The sequence below is a fragment of the Triturus cristatus genome, chromosome 3_1, assembly GCF_964204655.1.
Source record: "Triturus cristatus chromosome 3_1, aTriCri1.1, whole genome shotgun sequence".
NCBI classification, from domain to species: Eukaryota; Metazoa; Chordata; class Amphibia; order Caudata; family Salamandridae; genus Triturus; species Triturus cristatus.
In genome coordinates, this window is record NC_140583.1 from 1,154,946,706 (window position 1) to 1,154,973,437 (window position 26,732).

Here is a 26,732-nt window from a genome sequence, read left to right on the forward strand (position 1 = left end):
CCGATGGTGGGGGCTGGACTCCAAGCCCCAGTTCTCCTTGCGGCAGGAAGCCGCCAACATTGCTGCCAGCGCCTGGGGGTGCCTATTAATTCCCACGAGGCACCCGATGCGACCCGTCTGTGGCAGGACAAGGGTGGGCCAGACCTCCTCCCTTGGTTTCATTCTGAGGTACATCCAGCGACCCATTGTGATATAAATTATAATTGCCATTATTTTAACTTACTTGTGGCATATTTGATTTAATACAATGGGGAAGAAAAAGGCAGAAGGCCCTTTGATTGCATCTACGCCTCCCCCCCAGTTCCAATGTCAATTGATAGAATGTTACAAAGAGCGGTGAATGCCATTAGCAATTTAAATGATTCTACAGAGAGAAGATTCTCCCTTAGCTTAATGAATATGGCTACACCCCTTCAACAATCCTCTGCTACCTTAAGCCTGGACCCACCTGCAGTAAGGCTACCTGACTCTCTGGTTAAGGTACCTTCCGTGATAACTCTTGTGGCCAGGGAAAAGTCTGTTTTAACATTTATTCCAGGCACCAAACGTTCCAAGCAGCTGGCTAAATCTGGTTAAAGGAGAATGTCCACCCAGATGGATGTGTTTGTATCAACACCTGGATTGACCCTAATTCCCTCTTGTGATCACTCATTCCTATGCTGGAAAAGACTGTTCTGCTGGTTTGATGCCCAAGTCGTTTGAAAGGGGACTCTCCCTGGAGGATTGCCTGGATAAGATTAAAATTCTGATGAAGGCTGCAATATCACTGGTCAACGCATGACTAGAAGCCATTGAACGTCTGCTTTTGGCAGTAAGCATCACTCAGGCTGAAATTATTTAATGCTCACTTGTCCCAGCAGGGGGTGACTCCTCTGACAGGGCTTGAATTATAAATCAAAATCCAGCATATCCTCCTACAGTGGCTACTGATCCTGTTTTAAATCCAAACAGGTATTTCCAAAAGGAGACACCAGAGAGCCAAGTTATAAAGAGACCTGGTTCTAAGGGGCATCGATCCAAACAATTAACCAGCAGGTAATTAATCTCCCTCCAGCTTCCTGGCCATATGTTTTATTCCTGTGTGGAGTTCCTCCATTACGAAAGGACCAGCAGGAGTCACATGATGATCTGCATAACAAGACCTTGCAATGGCTAACTAAGCACAGGAACTTCACTCCTAAATTGAAAAGCAACATTTTTCTGACAAGAAGAATGGGTTAGATTGGCTCTGGGCCTGTGGACCGACAAGGCAACTGTATAACTGTAAATGTTGGTTGAGCATTTGCTCTTCGGGCAAGAAAGAAGTTATCGGGTCCCTCCTAATATCCTGCCACTTCCCTTGGGCTACATTTACAATCCTAGCTTGCCTGTATTTAAACCTCTTTGTGATTCAGTTGTTACTCCTGATTCTCTCAAGCTCTTACTTTCTGGCATTCAGTCCACAACTGCTATGATGCTCTGGCAGAGGGGGACTGACTTGATATTACAGAAAGGGAAGGTAATTTGATCTTTGATGCCCTCGGTGATGTGAGCCCGACTCCAGCCCCGTTAATTCCTGTTGGAATATTGCAGGATTACACGCTAAACTTTTTAACCCAGAGTGGTGTAATTTTATTGATTTGTACAATATATGTTTATTTAAGAGACCTGGTCTTCTGGACCGCTTTTCCGCAAAGGGTTGGCTTCTTATAGTGAGATGGCTGTTTCTGCATGGAGAAGTAGTCCTTCAGGGGGCATTACAATATGGGTTAAGAATGTCCTTTGTGCTACCATTAAAGAAGTTAAGTTAGGTTCTCAACATGTACTCGGTGTTAGCCTTGAATTTCCAGACTCTACCATGTGCCACATCTGTAATGCATATTGTAGGCCCAGGGGTGGCAAGCCCGAGTCGGAAGTGATCAGGTTGTTATCTACACATTTATCTTCACTTCCTATTGAGGTAATGAAAATTGTTGGTGGTAACCTGAACTGCCAGTATGAGCAACTCAACTGTCATTTTAGACTTCACTCCCTTGAGGAGGACCAAGTATGCTCTATACCACAACTGTTGAATACAGCAGCAGTTAGATGGTCACCTCTGGCAGTCCAACTAAATGTGTTTACTTTAAACCAGGGCTTAAGGGCCTGTAATGGTAGGACTAATTCAGATAGGGAGAGAAGTGACACATTTAATAGACCTCAGGGCTCCAGCCTTTTGGATTTTATTTTATTGGATATCAGCTGTAGCCTTCTTTAATAGATATGACGGTGATTCCACATACAGTCAGTGACCACTACCTCCTATCGCTAGAGTTGAAGGTGGCCACGCACATAGTGAGTGCTAATGATTATTAATCTCGTGACAGAAGGTTGGCTCTATCTACTAACAAGTAGGGTCAAACGGAGTGTTATTTCACTTTTGGAAGAATTAACTGGTAGAATTTACTGTTGTGTTGCTGACGGCATAGGTGACCTTCTGAGGTTACCAGACCAGTTCCAACCTGAGCTAGTTAATTGGGACGACCTCGCTAATGTACATTTACAATTGTTTTATAAATTACTTGATTTATTTTTTATAGAATCTTGTAGGTTGGGCAGGAGGGCGAAACCCCTAACCTGGTATGGTACACAATGGACAAAGGCCAGAGGGGTGTTGACATCTGCTATTAAATTGAAAAACTGGTCAAAGATCCAAGAAGCTAGAAAGTTGCACAAGGCTTGTATTTTGGAGGCTAAGAGAGACAGGGAAGTAGGAAAAGCTGATGGCAGCCGTAAAAAGGGGGGATTCACGCTCCTTTTGGAACATAGTTGCCACCGGTTCCATGGAAGGTAGCCCCCCCGATTGAAAATCATATACCTATGACTGCGTGGGTTGTTTATTTCTCCAACTTATATTCTCCCCAAGAATCTAGTGCACCATCTGGTGTTGAAACCATTCTTCAAACCAGTAGTATAATCACTACTGAGTCTAGCACAGTCATTCCCATATGTTATCATGGGTGATCCACCCGACTGCTTAGATATCACCAACAAGGAGGTTGTAGTTGCAATTAATAAAATTGTCCCTCATAAGGCACCAGTGGCGGCTGGTGACATTTGAAAGTGGTGTGCGTAAAATTATTGCAGCTAGATTGAGCCTGAACAACCTACGGGGAGTCAGGAGGGTTCTCCCCCGTGAAAATTTTGAAAAAAGAGTGGACAAAGGGAGCAGGAAGGTTGATAAAGCAATAAGATTTAATTATTTATCATTTAAGAGGAGATGGGCGATGAATGGTCCGGGGAATCAACCTCTCAGATAGGAATTGAGTGATGATCAGTATGCCCAGACCTTGCACAACATGGTGGAATTCTGTGGAGTGTGTTTGAGTATTTCTGGGTTTATCGCATGGCTGCTACCTGTGCAAAGAAGTTGCTCGCTTTGCCAGGAGGCTGCTCGCATGACTGCACATGATCCGCATGAGACGGCCGAGTCCAGTGTGCCTGGAAGCTGCTGTGTTTTAGAGCGCTGCATGTGCACAATATCCAGAGGCTATGAGATATGGCTAGTGTGCCCATGCCATGCTCAATACACCAGCCAACATATCCATACCGCGCGTCTTTACAAGTTCTAATCTGACGTGATTTGTAAATGTGGGCCCTTTCTTTGCTATCTGGTGCGCTAATGGGGGCCACTTTTATTTTGATGCCCTGGCCTATTTTTTTGTTCCAGCCTTAAGTGTAGTATATAGTGTAGCGTCAGCGTACCCTCCTTCAGGCTGGTACCACGTTCAGGGGTCGCATGGTTGATGCACTAACACAGGGCGAAATAGTTTGATTTTAATCCCGATCTCTGCATTTCTTTTAATCAAATAGAAGTACAACCCCCAGCGATTGAATCGGGCCTTCATTCTGGTACTTGGTGCAAACCCCGAATGGTACACGAGTCTAAATTATGAGCTATCCCCTCCCCCCACTTACACCCACCCACCTACTACAATCCATCAGGTCAAAAGTATCGACATTTCCCAGACAAAAAAGTCATGTCAATCAGGAACATGCAAGTCATGTCAATCAGGAACATGCAGATTTTAATGACATAAACACCCAAATCGGCATGGTGTTTACCATGTTCACAGGGAAGTTTACAGTCGTGTAATTCATCGCATCGGATAAACAGCGGTCGCCGCAGTGGCATCATCTATGGGGTTCCATGACTCTATTCTTCTCCATAATTGCCAGAAGAATGATTCTGGCACTCCCTCCCTCTGACTGTCCACATCACAACCCCTTCAAAAAAGACTACAGCGCTCCCCTATACACTTGGCTAACTACGCATGCTTTGCAGTCGCGGCTCGCGGGGGGGGGGGGGGGGGGGGGGGGTCTGGGGGGGGTCGCGCACGGGGGGGGAATGAAATATTTTTTTTTTTAAACTTACCTCACAGCCGGTCCACGGGTCCACGCCACCTCTCAGACCTCTGATCCCCTGGGCGCCTTCACTAACGGTACTGGAGGGGCCTGCCAACCCCTCTCAGCCAATCCTGGCGCTGCCAGCAGCGCCAGGATTGGCTGAGGGCACAGCTTACGCTACGCCCGCCGCCTGCCCATTAGGAGACCGAGGGGCACCTAATGGGCATGCGCAAGGCAGTAAAAACACAAGTACGCATGACTGGGCACGGACTAAAAATAAATCTCCATGTCCACTCATGCACACTTGTGCTGCCTTTCCCTGGCTTGTGACAATGCATGTCAGTCAACATGACGCCGGACCGCCCACGGTCCAACGTCATGCTGACTGACATGCATTGTCAGTTAGTTCTCCCCAACCTCGGCGTCTCTGAACTTAAGTAAACTAAGTTCAGAGACACCGAGGGAGCTACGGGCGCGGGTCGGTGTGCGCCCCAACGCCCCAATGGACGATCCGCGCCTGTAAGGCACCAGGATTGGATAAGATCCAGGAGACATTTTTTTAGGTAGACCTGATATGTGGGATTCATCACTTATATTTAGCACAATAATGAGGGGTGCTCTTGCACCTCCTACATGGGCTGAGATCATACACATTTTTAGAAAGGGAGAATGAGCTATCGTGGCAAATTAGTTTATTAAATTGTACACAAAAACATTTTGCTAGAGGCATCTTGAATAGGCTTCAAGAATGGATGACTGCCACACAGATAGTTTCACCACTGAAGGCTGGGTTTAGATTGCGGACTAGTACAATGGATCATGTGCTTTGGTTCCAACTTCTCTATTGGAAATGTGTTTTAATCATTTTTATTAGGGCTGGGACGGTTGTATGTAGTATTTGTTGATCTTAGATTAGCCGTTGACTTGGTTCCTTGCAACAAGTTCTGGCAGGTGCTGTCTGATCTGGGGGTCCCATATTTTTGGTTAAACATGATTAGGCGCTGACATGAGAATAATTATGCACAAGTAAGATGCAGTCAGAAGGGAGAATTGACAGAACCTTTCCTTGTTAAAAGGGGAGTGAGACAGGGATGTGTTCTTGCCCAACCCTCTTCTCCCTCTTCATTAACAACTTACCAACCTTTGTAGATTGTGGTGCCTCTGCTGCACCGTCCCTTGCAAACATCAGGGTTCCAGCCCTGATGTTTGCGGATGATACGTTGCTTATTTCAAAATCCCCTATGGGATTGCAAAACATCTTAGACAGATTTGATACCTTCTGTACCCTTAGAGGCTTCGATATTCAGATATCTAAAACCAAATATATGGTACTAACCACCTGTAACCCTACACATTCTAATCCCACCTTTAGAACGTGTTTGCACTTTTGAGTACTTGGGAGTTACCCTCAAGAAGCACCTTAATTGGTATTTGCACATAAAGAGGAGTAGGCTAAGGCTATAGAAAACTTCAGGGGAATCATGAAATTACAGAAGGGTTCTTCGTTTCGTCCTATCAACCTCACATTGCAAATTTTTAATTGCCAAACACGTGGCTCAGCTCTGTACAAAGCGGAGCTTTGGGGACAAAGGGATGTGTCCACTCTTGAGCTAGTTTAGAATCGCTTCTTGTGATAATTAATTGGCCTTCACATTAGTACCCAGTTGATCCCCTTATTATTAAAAATGGGACAAAGAAACGTAATGAATATGATCGGTTTGAGACCCATATTATACCGGAAGAGATTTTGGTCTACTCCCGAGTTGGCATCCAACGAGGCAGGGTTGTTGGAAATACTATGAAGTGCGGGTGAAGCCGTTACCCCATGGCTGAAGTATGTACAGTCTACTCTTTCCAATATTGGCCTTAGTCATCTTTGAGGTGTACCCGTAGAGGCTAGTGGAACATCTAAAGCCCTAGTTAAGAATGCTTATTAGGACTTTAAGCGGAGTCTGCTGTATTGGCAGTAAGATGCAGGATCCCGGACTATGACATTTCTCCAAAGGAAAGATAGTTATGGGCTGAAGAATTGCTTGGATGAAATTAAGCCGATAACTGCAAGGAAATTATAAATGCAGTTCAGATATGGGTCCTTGCCCCTTCATTCTTTTACAGCAAGGTGGAGGGCGGATTGCGGTCCCCTTCCATGTGTTGTGTATCTTGCTTAGAAGTTACTGAAAGGCTTGACCAAGGTTTTTTTTTTTGTCCAGGGTATCAAGCCCCCGGGAGATTGTATATTTGCCCACTGTGCTGCAATCTAGGTTTTAGTTTATATATCAAGAGGCTCTGAGAATTTTAATTTGCGACACCAGTTAGTGTATAGTGTTTGCGGTCTGACGGTTTTTATTGACTGTGTAGAGGGTTAGACAAAATAACATGAAGAACAACACACTGCCTAGCTCTGACCACAATACAAACCCCTCGACTAATAGAATCCTTTATTTTATGACACTCTTTTATAAGACATAGATTCTTTTTAATGCTTGTGATGACCACTGCCACCGCCTGGGAAGGAGCTTTACCCGCTAAAGGGAATTCCTGCTGCTGGGAGACCCCAATACTCGGCCACCATCATGCGCCTGAAGCGCACTTAAGCGCAACAGAGTCCCGCGATGCACCAGGGCTGTGCCCGGGTGAAGCCCAGGCAAAGGGCAGGCTTGTCCAGCCTGTCGGAGCCCAGAAAAGGCTGGGACCCCCCTCTCTAACCTGTCCAATTCTCCGGGTCAACTACAGAGAAGCCTATTAGGCCAATGGGGAAGCGGAAATACTCTGGACTCCTTTCTCCTAAGGGCGTTGGATGCTTTGGAGAGGGAGACAGAAGAAACTTAGTGCAGGCTTTCCATAGGAGAGGCTGGACTATTAACATTAACAAACTCTCTGAGTCATGCAATTCATTCTGTGCCTACTATTCATTCTCCACCTGTTGCAACAAATAGTACGCGATCTAAACACTCTAATCGTATCATTACACTTGGTAGAGTTACCCACTCCCCCATGGAGCCTCCCATTAAAAAGAAAAAAGGGAAGGGGGAGACTGATTAAACCCACATATGCACTTACGTGTTCTATATTGGCCGCTTGACCCGATTATGAGACAATACTTATTAGAGTTGAACGGATGATTACTCAATTGTTGCATACTCTCAATGAGTGATTAACCAAAATAAAAGCCAAATTAGCCTCACTTATCACTCTGGGGGGGGGGGGGGGGGGGGGGGGGGGGGGAGAACTCCAGGGAAAGAACCTATGGTTCATGATTCCCTCCCAATCCCACCCAACGAGTTAACATCATCCCAGTGCCCAGTTCTAATTAACCCACATGAGCCACAAACACAAAGAGAGATGGCAACGGGGTTTTGATAAGGGACAATGGCCCTAATACCTGCATCCCACAGTCCCTGTTGAGTAATTCCTTAAGGCCAACTAAATCGATACACCTGTACACACAGTCCTCCGCCGCCTCCAGCCATCATATCTCTGCAAGCCAATGCCGCACAGAGAACCTTAAAATACAAAAGCCTGAGGGATCCAGATTTATCAAACTCAGCTCTGACGTCGAAGGGCGGCCGCAACACCTTACAAAAAAGACGGGATGAAGCACTAGGACGCAATCCCAATACGAGATTAGATCTCCCACCAGATGCTTGCCCTTACGTGATAATCCTGGCCACTACTCCTGAGCTACAAAGAATGCAGACTGAGTCAACTGAACAACTAATGTGTAAAGCTCGCTATTGGTTAAATAAGCACACTGATGGGTGGTCAGAATCTTTCACTAGTATTATTATGGCGAGAAGCGTGGGATGAGTGGGCAATTCTGAGAAAATATTTTGCGGGGTCTGTATAGTGATTAATTTTAAGTCTCACTCTATGGTACAGAAACTTTTACATTTATTGCCCAACTGTCCAACGCCTGATACACAAATGTTTGTATTGCCACTAGGCTTTTTTTTATAGACCACTAACCCGACATGTAAGGAGACAAGAACTTAGGAATACCATTATTTCCCTTCCGCTTGGATCCACCAGTCGTATAAGAGGCAAGTAACCCCCTCCCTACTATCTAGCAATCGTTTTGACGCTCTAAAGGATTTGGAAACTTGCGATAGACAACGAACCAATGGGACGACTCCCAATTCACCATCTAGTTGCGCTATAGCTGGGCCAGAGGGCCCTCTACAAATTAGAGTAGACAATGACCAGTTAAAAATCATTGCCTGGAATATTGCAGGGCTAGGCCGGAAATTGAGCGACCAAGATTGGATCAAGTATATAACCTTCTATGATCTAATATGTCTGCAAGAGACCTGGGAAATTGGTCCGATTCATCAAGATGGTTTTCTCTCATTTTATACTCCTGCTCTTCCGTCGAGAGCAGAATGAGCGAGAGGGGGTATCTTGACAATGGTGAAAAATACTAACACTCAAAGCCCTTGCCACTTATAATGATTCTCCTTATTTTAATGTATTGTTGTTTAAAGGTTCAGGTGGCAACACTATGCTTTTAATTAACTACTATAACAATACCTTTATGGGTGGAATGTCAAAGGTCTTCGACTTAATTGAGGCAAAAATCGAAGCACTCATCAACGATCTTAATAAGACCCCTAGTATTTTATGGTTGGGTGACTTCAACGCGCATGGCTGCGGCCTTTTGGTTATACCAATACGTGGCCTAATCAATGAGGATGGAGAACAAATTCCTCACTTCATTCATAACGTCTATGGCAATGCACTTAACAGTCTTTTTATCAAAAAAGTTCTAGATATCATCAACCCAATTGATACGACCACAGGCATGCTAGATAAAACCTTTGGTAATAACCTTCAGGGTTCAATCACTGATTACCTGGTTGTCTCAGCCCCTTTGAAAAAACCCTATTATGGCATGGAAATAAAATGTTCCAATTTTAGCCACCACGCGGCCTTATCCTGCCAACTGTCTTGGAAAGGCAACCAAGCCCAGCGGATGAGGTATCCTAAACCCCACATAAGACGAAATGGCAATGTTCTTAAATGGAGTAAGATTGACAAGGGGAAAATTGTCCCATTGTTTGCTGCAAAAAGACAAAAGGATATTATGACCTGCCTTGACACGAATACCGACCCGGTTTTGGTGATGGCTGCCTTTGAGTCAATTTCGGATGAAGTGAAGAATAATTTAGTAGTACAAGTACCGGCCAGTAACCCCTCAGATCCCAGGTGGTTTGACAAGCTTGTACCAAATCACTATCTAATTTACATAAGGCCCTCAGAACGCATCCAAGAGATGTGGAACTACTTAGGCTCTCCCGTCAGCTATATAAAGATGCCAGGAAGGATAGATTAAAAACTATGAAGGAGGAGGCTTGGGAACAACTTTACCAGGAGACTATTATAAATCACTTTAGGGATTTTTGGGCAGTAATTAACGGTCCTAGACCCCGACTTAGATACCCACATGGATGAAGCCACCGGGGTTGAATACTTTTCTAAAATATTTGGTCTTATAATTGGGGGTAGATACTCCTCTTTGGAATGTACAACACTAATTACTAACCTCACTTTCACTTTTAACCATCTTGAAGTTAGAGAAGCTCTACTACAGTTCACTAGTAATCAGGCCCGGATGGCGTCCCAACGGACTTTTTTTTTGGAGCATCTGGACCTTTGGGGGGGACCAGTTCTGACTGTTTTTAATGTTACTTCTAGTTTGGGCCCACCAAATTCTTGGTCAAAGTCTATTATATTCCCTAGGTACAGAAAAGGTGATAAATCTGAGCCAAAAAGTTATTGGCCCATTTCCTTATTGGTTAGAACTGCCAAACTCATGGGTAGAGTCTTACTAAACAGACTAGAGAATTGGGCCTCTCAAAATAATATCTTGATTTCGGTCCAATATGGCTTCAAAAAGGGTAAAGGAACACTGGATCTGTGTCTTAATCTGAGTCTGCTTAATGTCAAATACACTAGAGCCAAAAAAGGCAAAGTTTATTTGGCTTTCATGGATCTATCCGCAGCTTTTGATTACATTGCCCACCACCACTTATGAAGAATTGGGTACGAGATGGGCATCAACAAGGCAATCTTTCTTTTAATCAGACAGTTATATTCAAAGCCTTCGGCATGTGTCCACTATGGGAAACAGGGAGAGCACACCAAACGGTTTCACATTAATAGGGGGGTAAGACAGGGTTTCGTTCTCGCTCCATTTCTTTCTCCGATCTATACTAATAGCATGGAGGCCCTGTTAGACCTCACCCTGGATGTCCCAATGATAAATCAGATTTCCATTCCCATACTTCTCTATGCAGATGATGCAGTGCTAATTGCTCGTACTGGCATGGCGCTCCAGAAACTCATAGAGAAGTATGTGAAGTTCATGAAAAATCTAGATTTACAAAGTAATGAGGCAAAGTCCTTTATTTTAGTGCCAGGGCACAGGACATAGAAAGAACCATCCTTTTATATAGCAGACCGAAAAGTGGCACAGACTGACACATTTTCATACTAGGGGGTTACATTTGATAGATTGGCAACATGGACTCATATGGTGACCATCAGGGGATTACTGCTGGTAAAAAAGTATTACTGCCTTGTATTCTTTTATTAAAAAGCTAGGCTCGATTCCATTCGATGTCCCTAAAAAAGTGTATACGGCCACATCTACTCCTATGGGGCTGGAGTATGGGGGTATATTAACCCTGCCCCCTTCAAATTAAGGAGACACTTTCTGGAAATATTTGTATCCCTCCCTAAAAGCTGTTCTAACTTCATCTGTCATCTCGACTTGGACGTCCCTTATATATCTGATCAGACACGCTTAGCTCCATTCCTCCTATGGCATTCTATATGGAGAAGGGAATCTGTCAATCTCACTCAACAGTTTATCAAAGACTGCCTCACTTTGGATCATGTACATAGGATCCCTTGGAACCCTTATGTCAAGAGCACCCTCATTTCTATAGTCTTACTATCTCTATTTAAAACTCCATCAAACATCTCAAAAAATTCAATCAAAAGTCGATTTTCAATTATAATGGCCAAAGAGTGATATAAAACTAATAGGAACAAATATATGGTACTATCTTACCCACATGCCGGTTTTTCCAGAGGGATAATGTTCTTATTTATCGTCTTTGACAAATCGTAGCCACAGATTTGTATTATTAAAGTTTCGCCTAAACCTTATTTCCTGCATGTTGGGCTACCCTACGGAAACTTTTTCTCCCCAAACTTTGCGGCCATGCCCATGCGATGGTGTGTCCCCACAATCAAATCCTCATATTTTTTTCTTTTGACATTTTTTGGGAGCACCGTAAACGGTTTATTCTCCCTATCTAGTGCAAATATAAATTCAGACAGTTTCGTACGGGCCTGTTGTTACAAATGTTGCCTGATCAATTTGTGTGTCATTGTGTAGCGCCCTTTTTGTGCCTCTCCTTAAAGTCTAGGAGACTGCATCAGTAGCCAGGAATGAATTATACATTTTATTCTGTTTTTATTGATTGTTTTTAACTGACAAATTTTACTTATCACATTTTTTCATGCTGATGATTTTAGATATATTTGCACTTTTATGATCAATTCGTATTTTATCAAATAAAGCAATTTGACTGACTGACCTATTTAATTTTTTTTAATGTATTTTGTTTGGATTTTAATCTTGACCATTGTTTATCTTATGGGATTTTATCATATTGTAATGAGTGTATACTTTGATGGCACAATGTCTAATAAAGTTGTTGATAATTGCAATGGAAAGGTGATTTGATATTTGCTTCTCTAGTTTATGCCTCTTTAATCGGTCTGAATAATAATTGGTGTTCTAGGATTATGTTGTGCTGTTCCATATATTCTTTAATATTTTTTAACGTTGCTGGACCATGTGCGGGGTGCCAGAGAGAAGACAGGGGCTACTAGGCCCCAACCCCGGAGTTGGGGTTGTTTTTATCACTGGTGTCAGTCCTATGATGGCTCTTCAAATTGGGTTGAGTACAGCTCTTGACTCTAAGGGTGGTGAGGGCGAGCAGTCAAAGGCTTCTCAGGGCAGTGCAGGTTCCAAGAACTTGGCAGTCAACCAAGAGATAAAAAAATGCATTGCCCAGTTCAGTGCTTATGTTTTGCGTAAAGGAAAGTACTTTAATTTCACAGCAAACCAAAATATCATGCAATCCAATAAAATTGCAATTACAGTGTTTTGATCTGGCTACAATTTCCAATAAAACACTACATACCCCGCTTCTGGTTATCTTGCTCCGCTCTGGTGACTTCCGCTGGCTATAGTCCCCTATAAATTGCAGGCATAGGCAAGTTTAGGAAAAGGTGCAGATTATTTCAGTTTTACCCTCCTGATTAGATATGCACCTCAGTTCAATAGTTCTCATTCCAGTCATTATCCTGGATGAAATGTCTCAAGACCTTGCACCTGATGCGTCGGTAAGTGTTTAAATCTATATTCTGTTCGAAGGCTAAGCCTTACTTTACCTGCTTTATGGCGTAACAGATTGCATGGTACAGCTCTCGTTCCTGCCCTTGACGGCAGCAGCTTGTTTCTGCAGGGGCTTTCTACCAAAATGGGAATAGCTGGACAAAGTCAGCATGGCATGTCTGTGAAGTGGCAAGACTTCTTCGGCAGCTGCGGCCACTGGTCAGAGTGCAAACAGGCACCCGGTGAGGCAGTGCGGCATCCAGTTCCATTCATCAGTTGTGTTTTTGGAAGTTGTGGTCTACCATGCTGATCAGGCTCCACTTTGGAAGACACACAGCTCTTTCCTTTCAGCATCAGCAGTGGCAGCATCAACACTCAAGCCCATAGCAGCTGCCAGAGGGGACAGTGATATGTGTGCTTGTACATTCTTGGTTCCCCTCACAGAAGGGGTCAGTCCTGGCTATTCTCTCTTTAAAAGACAGCTTTCTTCGGCTGTTCCTCATGCCTTGAACATGCTAGACTACTCTTGGAAAGCCTCTCTTTTTTTGCAGGGCCATGCAATATCCTTCCCTCTCTAAGCAACAAAGTTGGCTTCTATGCACTAGACAGACCATCAGCTCCTCCTGCACAACGTATAGAGTTCAGGAAATGTCTCCTCACCTCTGGGAGACTGGGTGTCAGGCAGACACGCTGTTGTTACACAGCAGATCTTCGAGTATTCTGACGAGCATTCCTTTCCTCGGTCAAAAAGAACTTGGACCTGAACAAAATGGCAGTTTGGATCTCACCATGTATACACATTTTCCAGCTAGGGGATTTGGATCCACTGTCTGAAGCTTCAGAACCAGTGTGGGTTGGTTCACTTTGAAATGTTATTTTCAGGCTGCTCCACAGACACAGCCTTTGACCAGTGTTATGGCTCTCACAACAAATTGCAAGGGAGATGGATCCAAGCACAAGTGTCCATAACAAGGGCACAATGAAGTGTGAGATCTCTGCACCTGTCATCAGCCTTTCTGAAGTAGCAATCAGGGAAAATGCAAAAGGACACGTCCTGCCTAGAAACATCCTCACGTCGAACAACAGAAAATGAAGTGTCACCTTTCACCTCTATCCATCTATAAAATAGTAAGTAGTCATCAGAAGCCGCCCTTTACTACAATGGTCCATACTAAAAATAAAAAGGAAGACCTGTCTCCATCCTCCCTCAAGTCAGTGGCTTGGTCTCCACCTCACAGCCAGAGACATACACACATCAAACTACTACTTTACACCATGATACCCTTTTCTGAGCAACAGTGTGCTTCACAAAATGCTTAACAAAACTATCTCAGGAAGCTCTCCTCATCCTTCATCTTGTGCAATATTAAGGCATGGGTGTTCAAAAAGGATTCCGCTGGTCACAGCAATCCAACTCACACAACATGGAGTCCTACTACCATACATGTGCTACACACCAACTGCACAAAAAAAACACTTACTTAACATTCACAAAGGATGTCAGCGCAAGATTCTGGATTTCACACAAAACTCTCTCCTTAGTACAGAGGAAAAAGTTATGATCACATTAAAGACTCAGAAATAGTGTCACCACTGCAGTACGTGATGCATCACGGGAACAGAAGGTAGTAGTCCATTATGAGGGCATGATTGGTGAGCAACGCCAAGTCACAGAATATGTTCTGGACCTTGGCATTCAATGGATATGCCTAGACCACTGTGCACACACTAGATTAGCACAACACCAGGGCCAAAATAAAGAGTCAGCGGGGCGGGGTCTGGCCACGAGGGAAAATGGCCGACTGAAGACAAAGATCCACCGCGGGACGGACTCGGAAAGGAGAGGGCACTCTTCTCACCGCGACCTGGGCTGAGGCGCTGACGTTTTTTAAAACGTTCAATACTCTGGGCACAGATGGCCTGAGTTTCCCTGAAAAATGGGATTATTTAGGGCTCATTCTGTTATGGAGAAACTCTGAGGCAACCTGAACTTGTTGGGCCCTGTTACTCATCGAAGCCTCGGCTCTCAGGTATTCTGTGAGAAACATCAGCCTCATCTGTCACCTCTGTGAGGGCTTCGCAAAACCCGAGTGCGGCGGAATTGGAAAGGAAAATGGTTCCTTACTATCGATGCTCCTGAAAGAATAGTGATGTAATAGTGCCATTTTGTGGTGCTGACAGGAAGCAGCTTTTGAGGTAACAGGAATCATTTGGGCTTGCCACACTTCGGAAGCCTTGGATCCCGAGTAATTTGAAAGCCACGTCGACCACATCTGTCGAAACAAAGACTTTACAATACCTGTGCACAACGGAACTGAAGAGGCTGCATCTTCCTCATTAACGGCGCTTCTGAAAGGGTATGAATTTACGCCCATAATATGAACTATGACTTTATCATAGAAAAATACCCTTTCTTTTTCCTCATTGTTCCGGTAAATACAAGTAAAAATTCTTAGAGCCTCCGGAGGTGATTGAAAAACTTAGTCTGCGTACTTTGACAAGCCATTTATAACTCAACTATGGCAAAATGGATCAATATTAACTACATTTTTGCTGATTTACTGCACTTGATATAAGTGGGAATGTGACAAAATCTGACAATTTAAATTCTTGGATATTGATAGAAGGAGGTCGGTTTAGATGGAATCTCAAGCCGACTCGTTCTGATACAAGATGACCTGTGCTTACTAAAGAGCTAACGTGACCAGAAGTACTCAAGGCACAGTCCCCTAAATGACTCATAACTCCCGCCCTTCAAACTAAAAAAGACTCTACTATAGTCTATTTGAGATAAAGATAGTGCGATGATATTCTCTTAGTATCTAAAGAGAACGGTTGCTGACTTACTACGCAAAAACTGGTTTTCCCTCTGACGGTGGTACTTGTAGAAAATTTTTGTGACACAGATATTTGCCGCCTTAAAGTATTTTGATACCTTATCCAACAGGGCAGACAAGCTCGAAAATTGACCTATGCGCAGGTGTATCTAAGGGGTAGCAAAGGTACAAGGTCCTTAACACTACAATTTAAATCTAAGGCCTAGATCACGGATACTAATATTGTGCCGAAGTCACTTAGATTCTAAAACAAATGTCTAACAATAAACACGGAAATAAACCTTCCAAGCCGATCCTCTTTGCAGAAGTACTAAAGCAACCGAACAACATGCCTACGAAAGGTTCTACTCTCCCTGCAAGTATTTTATTTCCAGTTAGCTGAACTCCAGCGCAAGGAGACACTATGGACCGCATTATGCAAGAAATGTAGACAATTAGTAGTCGTCTTGAAGATATGGACACTAATATATCCTCCTTCACAGCAGAGGTTAAGTCAATTAGGGCAGACATTGTAGGATTTCGTAATAGGGCAGAAGGATTAGAACAACGATTAACAGTAGTAGAGAGCCAAATTGACTCTGTCCAAAGCAGAGATCAGGAGCTGTTGCTTCTGCGCAGCAAACTCGTGGATCTGGAAGATCGTAGCAGAAGGTATAATATTAGTTTTTGGGGATTTCCAGAAGAAATTGAAAGACAGAATGCTAGAGCATTCCTATGTGATATTCTTCCAAAACTGACTAATGTTACGTTTGATCCACTGCTTGAAATTCAACGTGCACATCGTATTGGTCCTCCACAAAAAGACATGACTATTCGCCAAAGACCACTCATTGCATGCTTCTTAACGCATAATCAAACGAGACAGCTATTATCCGCAGCTCATACGCAAGGCTCATTTATATATGATGGTCATGAAATTCGCATGGCAGGCGGACTTCTCCAGAGAAAATAATAAAAGACGAAAAGCGTTTCTCTCAATAAGAATTCAACTGCAACGAATGGACATCAAATATGGTCTATTTGAGCCTGCATGCTTCCGTATCACCAAAAATGGAGATTCAAAAGACTTTTATAATCCTGAAGACCTACAGAACTTTTTGGACAGCATGAAACCGCAGGGCATGGACATTCAGCATATATCTACAGACCTGGCTCATCATGATTCTAGACCCTATCAGCAAGTACTAAGCGACAGACGGCGGAATATTAGCGACACTCATCCTTGAGGCAGAGAACTTGAGCAAATCAATCGCACATGTGAAGACCAAACCTCGGCCTTGCAAACAGTATCTACCTTCACAAAGGAACAGCATAGAGATAAATCTCGCTCTCCCTTAAAATCTACTTCGGATGAGGAATAAGTCATAACAGCGTATAGTTATGATCCAAGATGCTACCATAGCCAATATCCTCACCAAGATTCTTTTCAGATCCTCACATCAGAGACTGAGTGATATCTAATTATTACGTTCTGAAATAAGTCATATTTACACATGGGGAAGATGAGTATTGATTCATTTCATTATCATTATTGTTTTCGTTATCCCAGTGGTCATAATTATACTTATAACTGTACCTTTGCCTATATTCACGTGAGATGTCTTATAGACTTGTAATACTTATTAGGTTCGAAATCTTGATATAGGTATATCCATTATATGTTACTCACAGTAGTGGCTCATACAACCTTAAGTCATATTTGTTTTATTACACTTCAAGTAACTGTTATAGCAGATTGCAGATGTTGCCTTGTCTACATTTACATGTGGTACTCTGATCAATCTTTTCTGTGCTCTTATAAATCATTATTATTTTATTCCATGCTTCTTTTTTTATTTTTATCATCTCACATTTCTCCTTTTCCAGCAGTTATTATGATGAGCACATGAATCCTCAGATCTCAACTATTCTCCTGCACAGTCCTGGCTTTCATTATACTCTCCAGACGGAGTTCCCTCCTGTGACGGTGCTCTGGTGAGGCCAGACCCGCGGTTGAAAGTACAGAAATCAGTGTGCTCACACATCATATCACACGTTTTCTTCTATTATTTATCTCTTTTATCACCGTTGTTCTTTCCTTTTGGGACACTTCACCTGAACAGTCTTACTGTCATCCTAGACACATTAATTGGGCCCTGTAGCTCAATTTCCCTTCTCACTATCAGTCTTATTGCCCGATTGGTCTGTAAGATCTAAACTCAATTGATATCTGACCTATTCCTTCTCATTGTCACACTTATCCATTTCCTCACTCACCCCTCCATCAACAGTCACTACAAGTTCACCCACTCCACTGAAAGCCCTTAAGCCCTTTTTTGGAGTTTGCTTGATACATACGCCACCTGTGTTCTCATAGACATGACTAACTTTCGCCCATTACATGCAATCACATTGAATGTTCATGGGCAGACACATTACATCAAAAGAAAAAAAGTGCTTTCTTATTTACAATCAAAAAAGGTAGATATAGCTCTGCTTCAAGAGATGCATCTGGTCTCATTGGAATCCAAAAAGCTGCGCAGAGATTGGGTAGGAAAATGGTTTCACAGCAGTATACAGAGCAGTGGATCCCCCGACACAAATCCTGTTCGTAAATGTGGTGCAGCGGTTCTTATTGGTAAATCTCTTCCAGTTATGGCGTCAAAGACATGGGCAGATGCAAATGGACAATATATTTTTGTCAAGTTACGAATAGGTGAAAATCATATATGCGTGGGATCAGTTTACGCGCCGACAGGTGCAAAGAAAACTTTTTTTCTCCAACTGAACTGTTTACTAACAGAAATAAATGCGACGCAATGCGTTAAAGGTGGGGACTGGAATCTAGCAAGAGATCCAGTTCTGGATCGAACCGGTCCCTTTGACAAAAATAATGCCACAGATATAGTCTTGATGTGTGATATACTTGAAGATAATGGCCTGATAGACCATTGGCGTCTTTCTCCTCCGGCAGACACCGAGCATACATTTTCTTCGCCTACTCATGGAACTCTCTCTAGACTGGATTACTTTTTAGTCTCCCAAAAATGTGGTCCAATTAGTTCAGGACTCTCATATTCTGGAAGCGTCAATCTCTGATCATTCCCCGGTCCTATTATCTTTGCAAATAGGAATAACCAAGCCGACCGTAAACCATGACGCATGAATACTCAACGTCATAAAACTCCTAAAGGTAAATCCCAGTTACGGGAACATCTTCAGAGTTATCTCTCTACCAACCAGGGATCTGTGGGTTCTAATAGGACTCTATGGGCGGTAGCTAAGGCTGCCATTCGGGGCCAACTTATGAGAGATGCAGCGCAGCCAATGGACAAAATGCTGCCCGACAGAAAGAGCTAGAAGAGGAACTTGAGTAATACACCTGTCTATACACCACAAGGCCAACTATACAACATAGTAAGTCTTTAGAACAAGCCTGTATGGCACTAAACTGTCTTTTTACATTTAAGGCAGACTATACTTTACAAAAGATGAAGGGGAGACATTGTGAACAAGGGGAAAAGGCAGGAAGACTTTTGGCGGCTCACTTGCGCCAGAGAGAGACTTCTATGGCCATACAGGCCATTGAATCTACTGGAGGAGGCATGATGACCCGCCCCCAGGATATTGTTAATGAAGTTGCTTCTTACTATACATCCCTCTATACCCCAGGGACTCAAATAGGTCAGGATAGGATGACCTCTTTTCTTGCTGAAGCACAATTGCCTCATCTCTCAGATGAGGGAAGAGTATTCATTGAGGGAGAGATCAGCAAAGAAGAGATCTCGCAAGCAATATCCAAACTTCCATACCACAAAGCACCGAGTGAAGCTAGCTTTCCAGCTGATTTTTATCGCTGGTCAGGTGAGGGGACAGTCGATACTCTACATGCCGCTTTTCAAGAAGCAGACCGTGACGCTTCCTTAGGATGCCTTTCTAATAAAGCACTAATAGCAGTTTTAGCTAAGCCCGGTAAAAATCCCTTGCTTTGCAGCAGTTATTACCTCATTTCACTCCTAAATTGTGATATTAAAATATTAGCTAGCATCTCAGCCTCTCGACTTTGCAAAGTCTTACCCTCTTTAATTCATCACACACAAGTGGGATTTGTGCCAGGGCATTCCTCAAGGAATCATTTGCGCACTTTGGCCCATACTCTTTGGTCTGCCAAATCTCTTCAGGATTATGCGCTGGCATTATCGCTTGCTGCAGAAAAGGCGTTTGATTGTGTTGAAAGGGAATATCTTTTTTTAATTTTAGAGCGATTCGGCTTAGGAGACCAATTTATAGCCAAGGTATGACTGTTATGTGAGAATCCCAGTGCGCAGGTTAATTGTGGATGATTTGTTTCAGACCCATTTCCAATCCACAGAGGAACTCGTCAGGGGTGTCCCCTCTTTTATTTATTTTGGCAATAGAACACCTAGCCGCCACAATTAGTCAGTTGTCCAACGTTGTGGGCATTCCTCTTCCGGTGGGACAATCAAAGCTTTATTTATACGCTGATGATATCCTGCTCACTGTCACTGACTTGTCTCGCACGCTACTATCACTGCTCCAGATCATAGATAATTTCTCCTCTTTCTCTGGAAACGAAATACATTGGGATAAAAGTGAAGCACTGCCCATATCAGATGGCACCACACAAGCAGCTATAGAAGGTTACCCCTTTCACTGGCAATCTTCCCGACTCAAATACCTAGGTATTTTGGTGAACAAAGCAACAGAAGGAATGGCTGCAGACAATTTAAGCCCTCTATGAACCCGGATCAGCATGACTTTGATAAATGGAAGATACTGGGATTATCCATGTGGGGTCGGGTACAAGCAGTGAAAATGGTCACCCTTCCATGTTTTATTTAAACCCTTGGAATGCTTCCCCTTCAGATTCCTTTGTCCACATTAAGTAATAAAGATTCTAAGATTAAACCTTTTGTATGAGGATCAACAAAACCCCGCTTAGCTGTGACAAAGCTGAAAGCACATCACTTTCATAGAGGTTTGTCTCTCCCATCGATAGAACATTTCACCCTTGCATTGCAGTTATCCCAAGTGGCGTACATGCTAACAGACATCTCAGATACACCACAATGGGTACAAATAGAACAACGCCTCCTAACTATAGAAGTGGGCCTTTCAGTCTTGTATGGGACAGGAACAAGCTGCCTTGACCCTAATAATCCATTAATGTCTACAATGCGCAAAACTTGCCAAAGGGCACACCGTCTGATGGGCTCTAACCTGCGTATACACGAGAAAGCCCCTGTGTGGAATAATGCAGGTATCCGCCTCAAAGGAAAAGTATTATCCTAGCCCCAGTGGGAAGCAACAGGTATTTTCACATTAAACCAGCTTCTCCATGATGGACGCCTCAAATCCTTTGAACAACTAACAGAAGAGTTTGATCTTCCGGTGCAGCAAGCTGAAAACTACACACAACTTCGTAACTGCTTAAATAAGAGTTTAGGATCACATCCCTGGTTACTACAATCTTCAACAGTAGTATCAGATCTGCACACTTGGGGGAAGCATAAAGGAGTTACATCTGGTTTATACAAGATGCTTACATCACATCGGTTTTCACAGCCTTTATCCAAAGATCTTTGTATCAGATGGCAAACCCGTTTATCGGTTTCTTACGAAGATGGACAATGGATGGACATATTGGAAAATCTAAACAGGGGTGCCTGTGAGGCCAGAATGAAATTTTGTTTATTTAAAATTCTTCACGACGGGCATTGGTCACCGGTAAAATTACACAGTGCAGGATTGCTTCCAAATACAAATACAAACTGTCGGAGGTGTGCTGCAGTTAGTTGCGACATGACTCACATTATATGCAATTGTCCTATGGTTAAATCCTATTGGTCTTACATAGGCCAATTTTTAAATAATACACTACCTATACATATCCCACTTACACCCGCCACCATTCTCTTACATGATTTCCGAGGTTACCCGAGACTCTCCAAACCACAACGTCCTCTTATGCACACAGCACTAGCCACCGCTAAAATATGTATATTACGACAATGGAAGTCAACAAACCCACCATCACAAGAGGCCTGGCTGGTAACCATGAACGAGTTATTTATAATATTCAAGACCAGACGGATTTATTTCTGCAAGTCTGGGATCCTTTCTTGCATGTAGAAAGCGACCAATGCAGGCAAGATTGAGAATGGAGATCTTACACTGTTAAGATCACCTCTCACAGCCATCAAACTCTCATACATGTTTACATAGTTCCATAGAAGTCTGGGAACTACTCTCTTTCACTTTATTTATTCTTTATATGATTATTATTGTACCAGATGCGGATTCAATTCCCATTCCGCATTTTAATTTATCAAGTTTCTATTTTAAAGCATATTTTGCTTTTAATGATATACCGCCATATCTTTTTCATTTCCACACCTGTTTTTTTCTGTTGTTTCTCGCTCTTCCCCTTTTCTTTTTTTTCTTTTCGGAATGCGCACTTCTAATTCTTTTTCAGATATGAACTCGCAGTAAAAGCAATAATATAATAAGAATGGTTCAATAGTTTTAAATCGTATACTGAAATTTCAAGTTAATCTTCAAGAAAGACACATGTGTGTGCTTTACTATAATCTCTTCTTATCTTTATGTCTTATGAATGTAATTTACATATGCATAAGTGAGCTAGGGGAATTTTCCCAACACGTTTATAAATAGCCATATCTGAACTATAGGCTACATCCGATCTGATTTATGTAAAATTGCAATTTAATAATAAATATTTTCCTTATTTTACTTCTACCTTTCCATTTAGTATATATTAAAATGAATTTGTTGTTTATTAAACATGTAATAAGCATAGTACTATATAAGTTTTAATGCACTTGTTTGTTCATTCATCATAAGTGTATGGTTCATGCTACAGTATTTGTAATTTATATGGCAAAAGACTAATAAAGAATTACAACACAAAATAAAGAGTCAGGATACTAGTTCACATGCAGCCAGGCACTTAGACAAACATCTATTTTAAGGACTTTACTATAAAGTAAAAGATTTAAAAGTAGGTCATTAGCTAATTTGTACTTGGGAATGACTGTCTTTCTTCAAGAATCAAAAAATTATATCCTGCTTCAGACAGTTGGGGACTTGCTCATTGTAAAGCACATATTAATGCAATGTTGAAGTGCTTAAGAAAAAATCATGCTACATGAATCTTTGCAGAGCTCCCCAAGTAAGTTGAATACTTGGATATTATTTGCCAATGTACTTTGTCAACTTCAATAGGCTTGAAAGTAGATAAAGAAAATTCTAATGAGAGGGCAGAAACCAGACAGAGGGGAGGAGGATCGTTTTCACCTCATGAATTCTTTTTTTTTTCATTACAAACACAACAGATTCAAGAAGTCTTTTTGGGTATACATGGATCTTTTTGAAGCAATGTGTGTCAGTTCACAAGAAGTGTTCAATATCTCCCTTGACTGGTTGGTTGCTGCAGTAATGTGGTTAATGTAGTAATCCATCCTTTTTGTATCCTTCAAGGCTCTACACTAACCTCACAAATGGATCTGGTCAGTATTGGCTTAAAATCACAGAAATTAGAGCTCCAGGTTTCGAGCCTTCCAGTTTATGTCAGCAAGCTAGCCATAGTTCCATGTATATGATGATTAATGCTCTCCCTTAATACTCTTATTTTAGAAATCACAACATTCAGGGCATTTCAGTATCAGATGTCACAATTAGTAATGTACGATGACCAGATTGTCAGGGGGGGGGTTCAATCCAAATCTATCTACCACTCAGAGCACACAGCCTTTCAACACTAGAAACAACCTCTATCCTTCTGTCCTTTATGGACATTCATATGGACCTGAACTCCATATTTCAAATCTGCATAGGCACCTGACAGGTCCACTTCACTGTCCATGGGTCAACGTAAAACTTTGCTGTCAGTTCTGATGTACCTAGATTTTTGAAGAAATGGACAGAGGTGAAGATGTTTAAACTGATATTCCAGACCTACCCAACCACCTGATACACCCTTCCCATCTGTTTATCTATTGTCATCTTCATCACCACTATCGTACATCTGGGGTTACACCTGGTTGAATGAGGTACGAAAAACAAACTAACAAAGACTTCCTCAACAACTATGCAGAGTCCTCACCTACTTTTCTTTCTAAGCAATATGCTGTCCTTGTGGGGTCTCAAATCCAATATAAACTGGACCACCCTACTGCCCTATATATATACCTCCTAATATTGCAGATAGACCTTGCTTCAAAATTTGACCACAACCTAGTTTAATGTCTAAAAAGGATAGACTCGCTCAAATTCCTTTAAAGATGCTCCTGCCAGTACCTGCCCTAGCTCAGGCTAAGTGTATTCCTGACCTACAAATGCTTCATTGGTACTGACATGAATGTGATATGACTCCCTCCACCTTCTTTTGAGTCTTTCATATTGCCACAGGATGGCCTCTTGCTAGAGTCAATTCAGCCTTTCATCCAGGTCAGTTTGTGGTAGGCACTACAGAGTCATGTTTTCATTGCTATGACAATTAGTATATTCCAACTCTACTTTCAATTGATCCATATTTTTTCAGTCTCTCAAAGATCAATTTCAGGCCATCGATCGTCTCCTCCAGAAAAGACCTGAAAACCTTTCTTCCCCAAACCTTAGGCATTTGGTCTAGAGATGATGGATAAAATGTTCTGTGCCTAAAGGTGATTTAGTTTATGATGGCCAAACAATAAATTCCATAAAATAACACAATGTTCCCAACCAAATATAATACATGCTAATAACTCCAGAGCCAATGATTAAATAAGACTTGTAGACTCCAGAGATAAACAAATGCCATAAGACTTACCGAGCCATGGCAAGATTGCAGAATCCAGCATACTGAAGGCAATCCTGCTGTTTAAGTTCCTTAGCCAACTGACCTACAACAAAAAAGAAAAAGACATTGTAATAACTGTAGTATGAAATAATTAGAGAAAGCTATTAACAAACACATTTATTATGCTGCTCTCCGAAAAAGCGGCAATGAGATGCATCAGGTGGTGAACTTAATGGCTGCATATGTCTGATCTAATTTGACTAGATTCTTTTTTCTGCTAAGCGGCTTGAGGGATGCCATGGTCCACCACAGATGTACTACAAGTGGCAGACGTTCAGGAGGTTTCTGATCGTTTAGAGCACAGAGAGACTTGAGGAGTGCTGATCTATAGGCAGCAAGAGATTCAGCCCAGAGTGACCAAGATGGCAGCAACTTAAGGGGTGGGGATTTAGAACGTCATTGCACTGAGATGGAGCCAAAGTTTAGTCTGAGGTGCCGGAAGCAGGACTTCGATCTAACAAGTTGGATGACAAATGTTCAGAGTAAGTAGCGTTGTTGTGGTCCACTGCACCACCGCTCTCAAAAGCACCCAGTGCATCCTTTTGGAGATAGTAAGAGGAAGGGGAAGAAAGCTGATAAATGAGATGCTGCATATCTTTCCTGGGTTTTGATTCGAGCTAAACAGCTGTATTAAGGTGTAGCATTGACTGTGTGTAAGACAGGAAATATTTCTTTCAGTAACATACCAAAGAAAGAAGCACTCATCAAATGGACAGGAGTGAGAACAAAACAGCTGTGGATAAATGTCTGGGAAACTGGAGAAGAAAACAATTGGCACTGTAGCTAAGGTGAGAAACTCAGACGCCAAGGTTCAAAACATGGTGGACCATGAATGGAGATGTGAGAAAGTTACTGATGCTCTGCCAGGGCACACTGGAAGCTATATTACAGATAAGAGTGCTGGGCTTTTCTCATAGAGCAATGGGGAGGCATCTCACCACCTCTCCTCCACTGATAATCTGCCAATTCAGGCTCATGCTGCCCCAGCGCTAGTCCAAAAGTATTGAATGCCCTCTGGGGTATCTGGCCCAACTGCCTCTCAAGATGATGGAACTATAATGGTTACACCTGGTGACTGGGGCCCACAAGAATCAGTAATTACTTCAAAATTGCATGATGCTAAATGGGCAGAAGGAAACATCAGAGTAGACCCAAATTTAAAAATAATTCCGGAGGCCAAGGTTAACAAGCGAGCTTCATCCATCTCTCCTGAAAATTGGGCCTGGTTTCCGTCAATACCTCACAACTAGCCCTAATTGGAATCTTATGACGCAGGAGAACTGTATGTGTCTTCACTCCTGGAATATCAGGGGCTTAAATGGTATTAAAAAATAATCTTAACATACTGAAGACCTTGGGACGTGGCCTGGGAACATGGCCGCCAGGACGTAATCCCCCGAGCTCGCATCCAGCCAGCTCCATTTATCGCACTAATCCTACTTCATTCTTAATGATCCCAACAACATTTTTCAGCAATACCTCTTTCAACAACTCCGTAGGTCTGGGGGGGCACCACAAGCACCTGCTATGGAACGGATGTGAGATTGACTGCAAGACTGGGATGCTCGTCGGCCCACATGGTGCCCTGGAGTCGCGGCAGACTGGTGAGCGAAGGCACCAACATGAAGCCCCACCCAAGACCTTCAGTGATGCCCAGAGACTACTGGTAAAGACACAGCGGCAAGCCTGGGGGTACCGGGTACGCAATTTACAGCGTGGGAGGACCTGGTGTTCGTTGACCAGCATATAGGGGCTGGGGCTAGTGGTGATGCCAGAATAAGGATCTGAGGAGTCACTCTCTAGCTGATATTCCATGCCCTCCAGACCCGTGTTAGAAAATTCTGCACCTACAGACTGTGATCCCTGCACAGAGGTGGGTCCCTCTACAACGCCCCCCTTGACTCCGCAACAGAGGAACACTGAGACGTGGCTGGATGGGGATAACAGGGTCTTATAGCTGGGAGAGGCGAAACCACCACTAGAAGAAAGCCCTGGTGCAGTGCAGTGGGACCCTCTGTGGACTGGGTGCCTGCGCAGATGGGAGCGTCTCAGGCGGCTGGGTCTCGGGGCCAGAACACGGCCCATAGCACAAGATCCAACCAGACAGCCTGCAAGAGGTGATAGCTTCAACCTGGAAGCTGAGAGATAACAGTACCCTGCAGGAGTCTGGAGGGGCTTCCTCTACAGGCACTTCATGTACTTTGCCGTTTGAAACATGGCCAAAACAGCCCGTACTCATGCCTCCAATACAATCACTCAA

General features: G+C 43.0%; 1 protein-coding gene across 2 annotated transcripts in view; it reads right to left on the minus strand.

Annotated features, from left to right (window-relative positions):
• Positions 1–26,732, minus strand: part of LOC146861664 (40-kDa huntingtin-associated protein-like) — a 521,777-nt gene that overhangs the window by 408,003 nt on the left and 87,042 nt on the right. For both annotated transcript variants that reach the window (XM_085646014.1, XM_085646015.1), the window contains exon 3: positions 24,443–24,515. In XM_085646014.1, the coding sequence (XP_085502140.1) occupies positions 24,443–24,515 (73 nt within the window). The remainder of the gene's footprint in view (positions 1–24,442; positions 24,516–26,732) is intronic.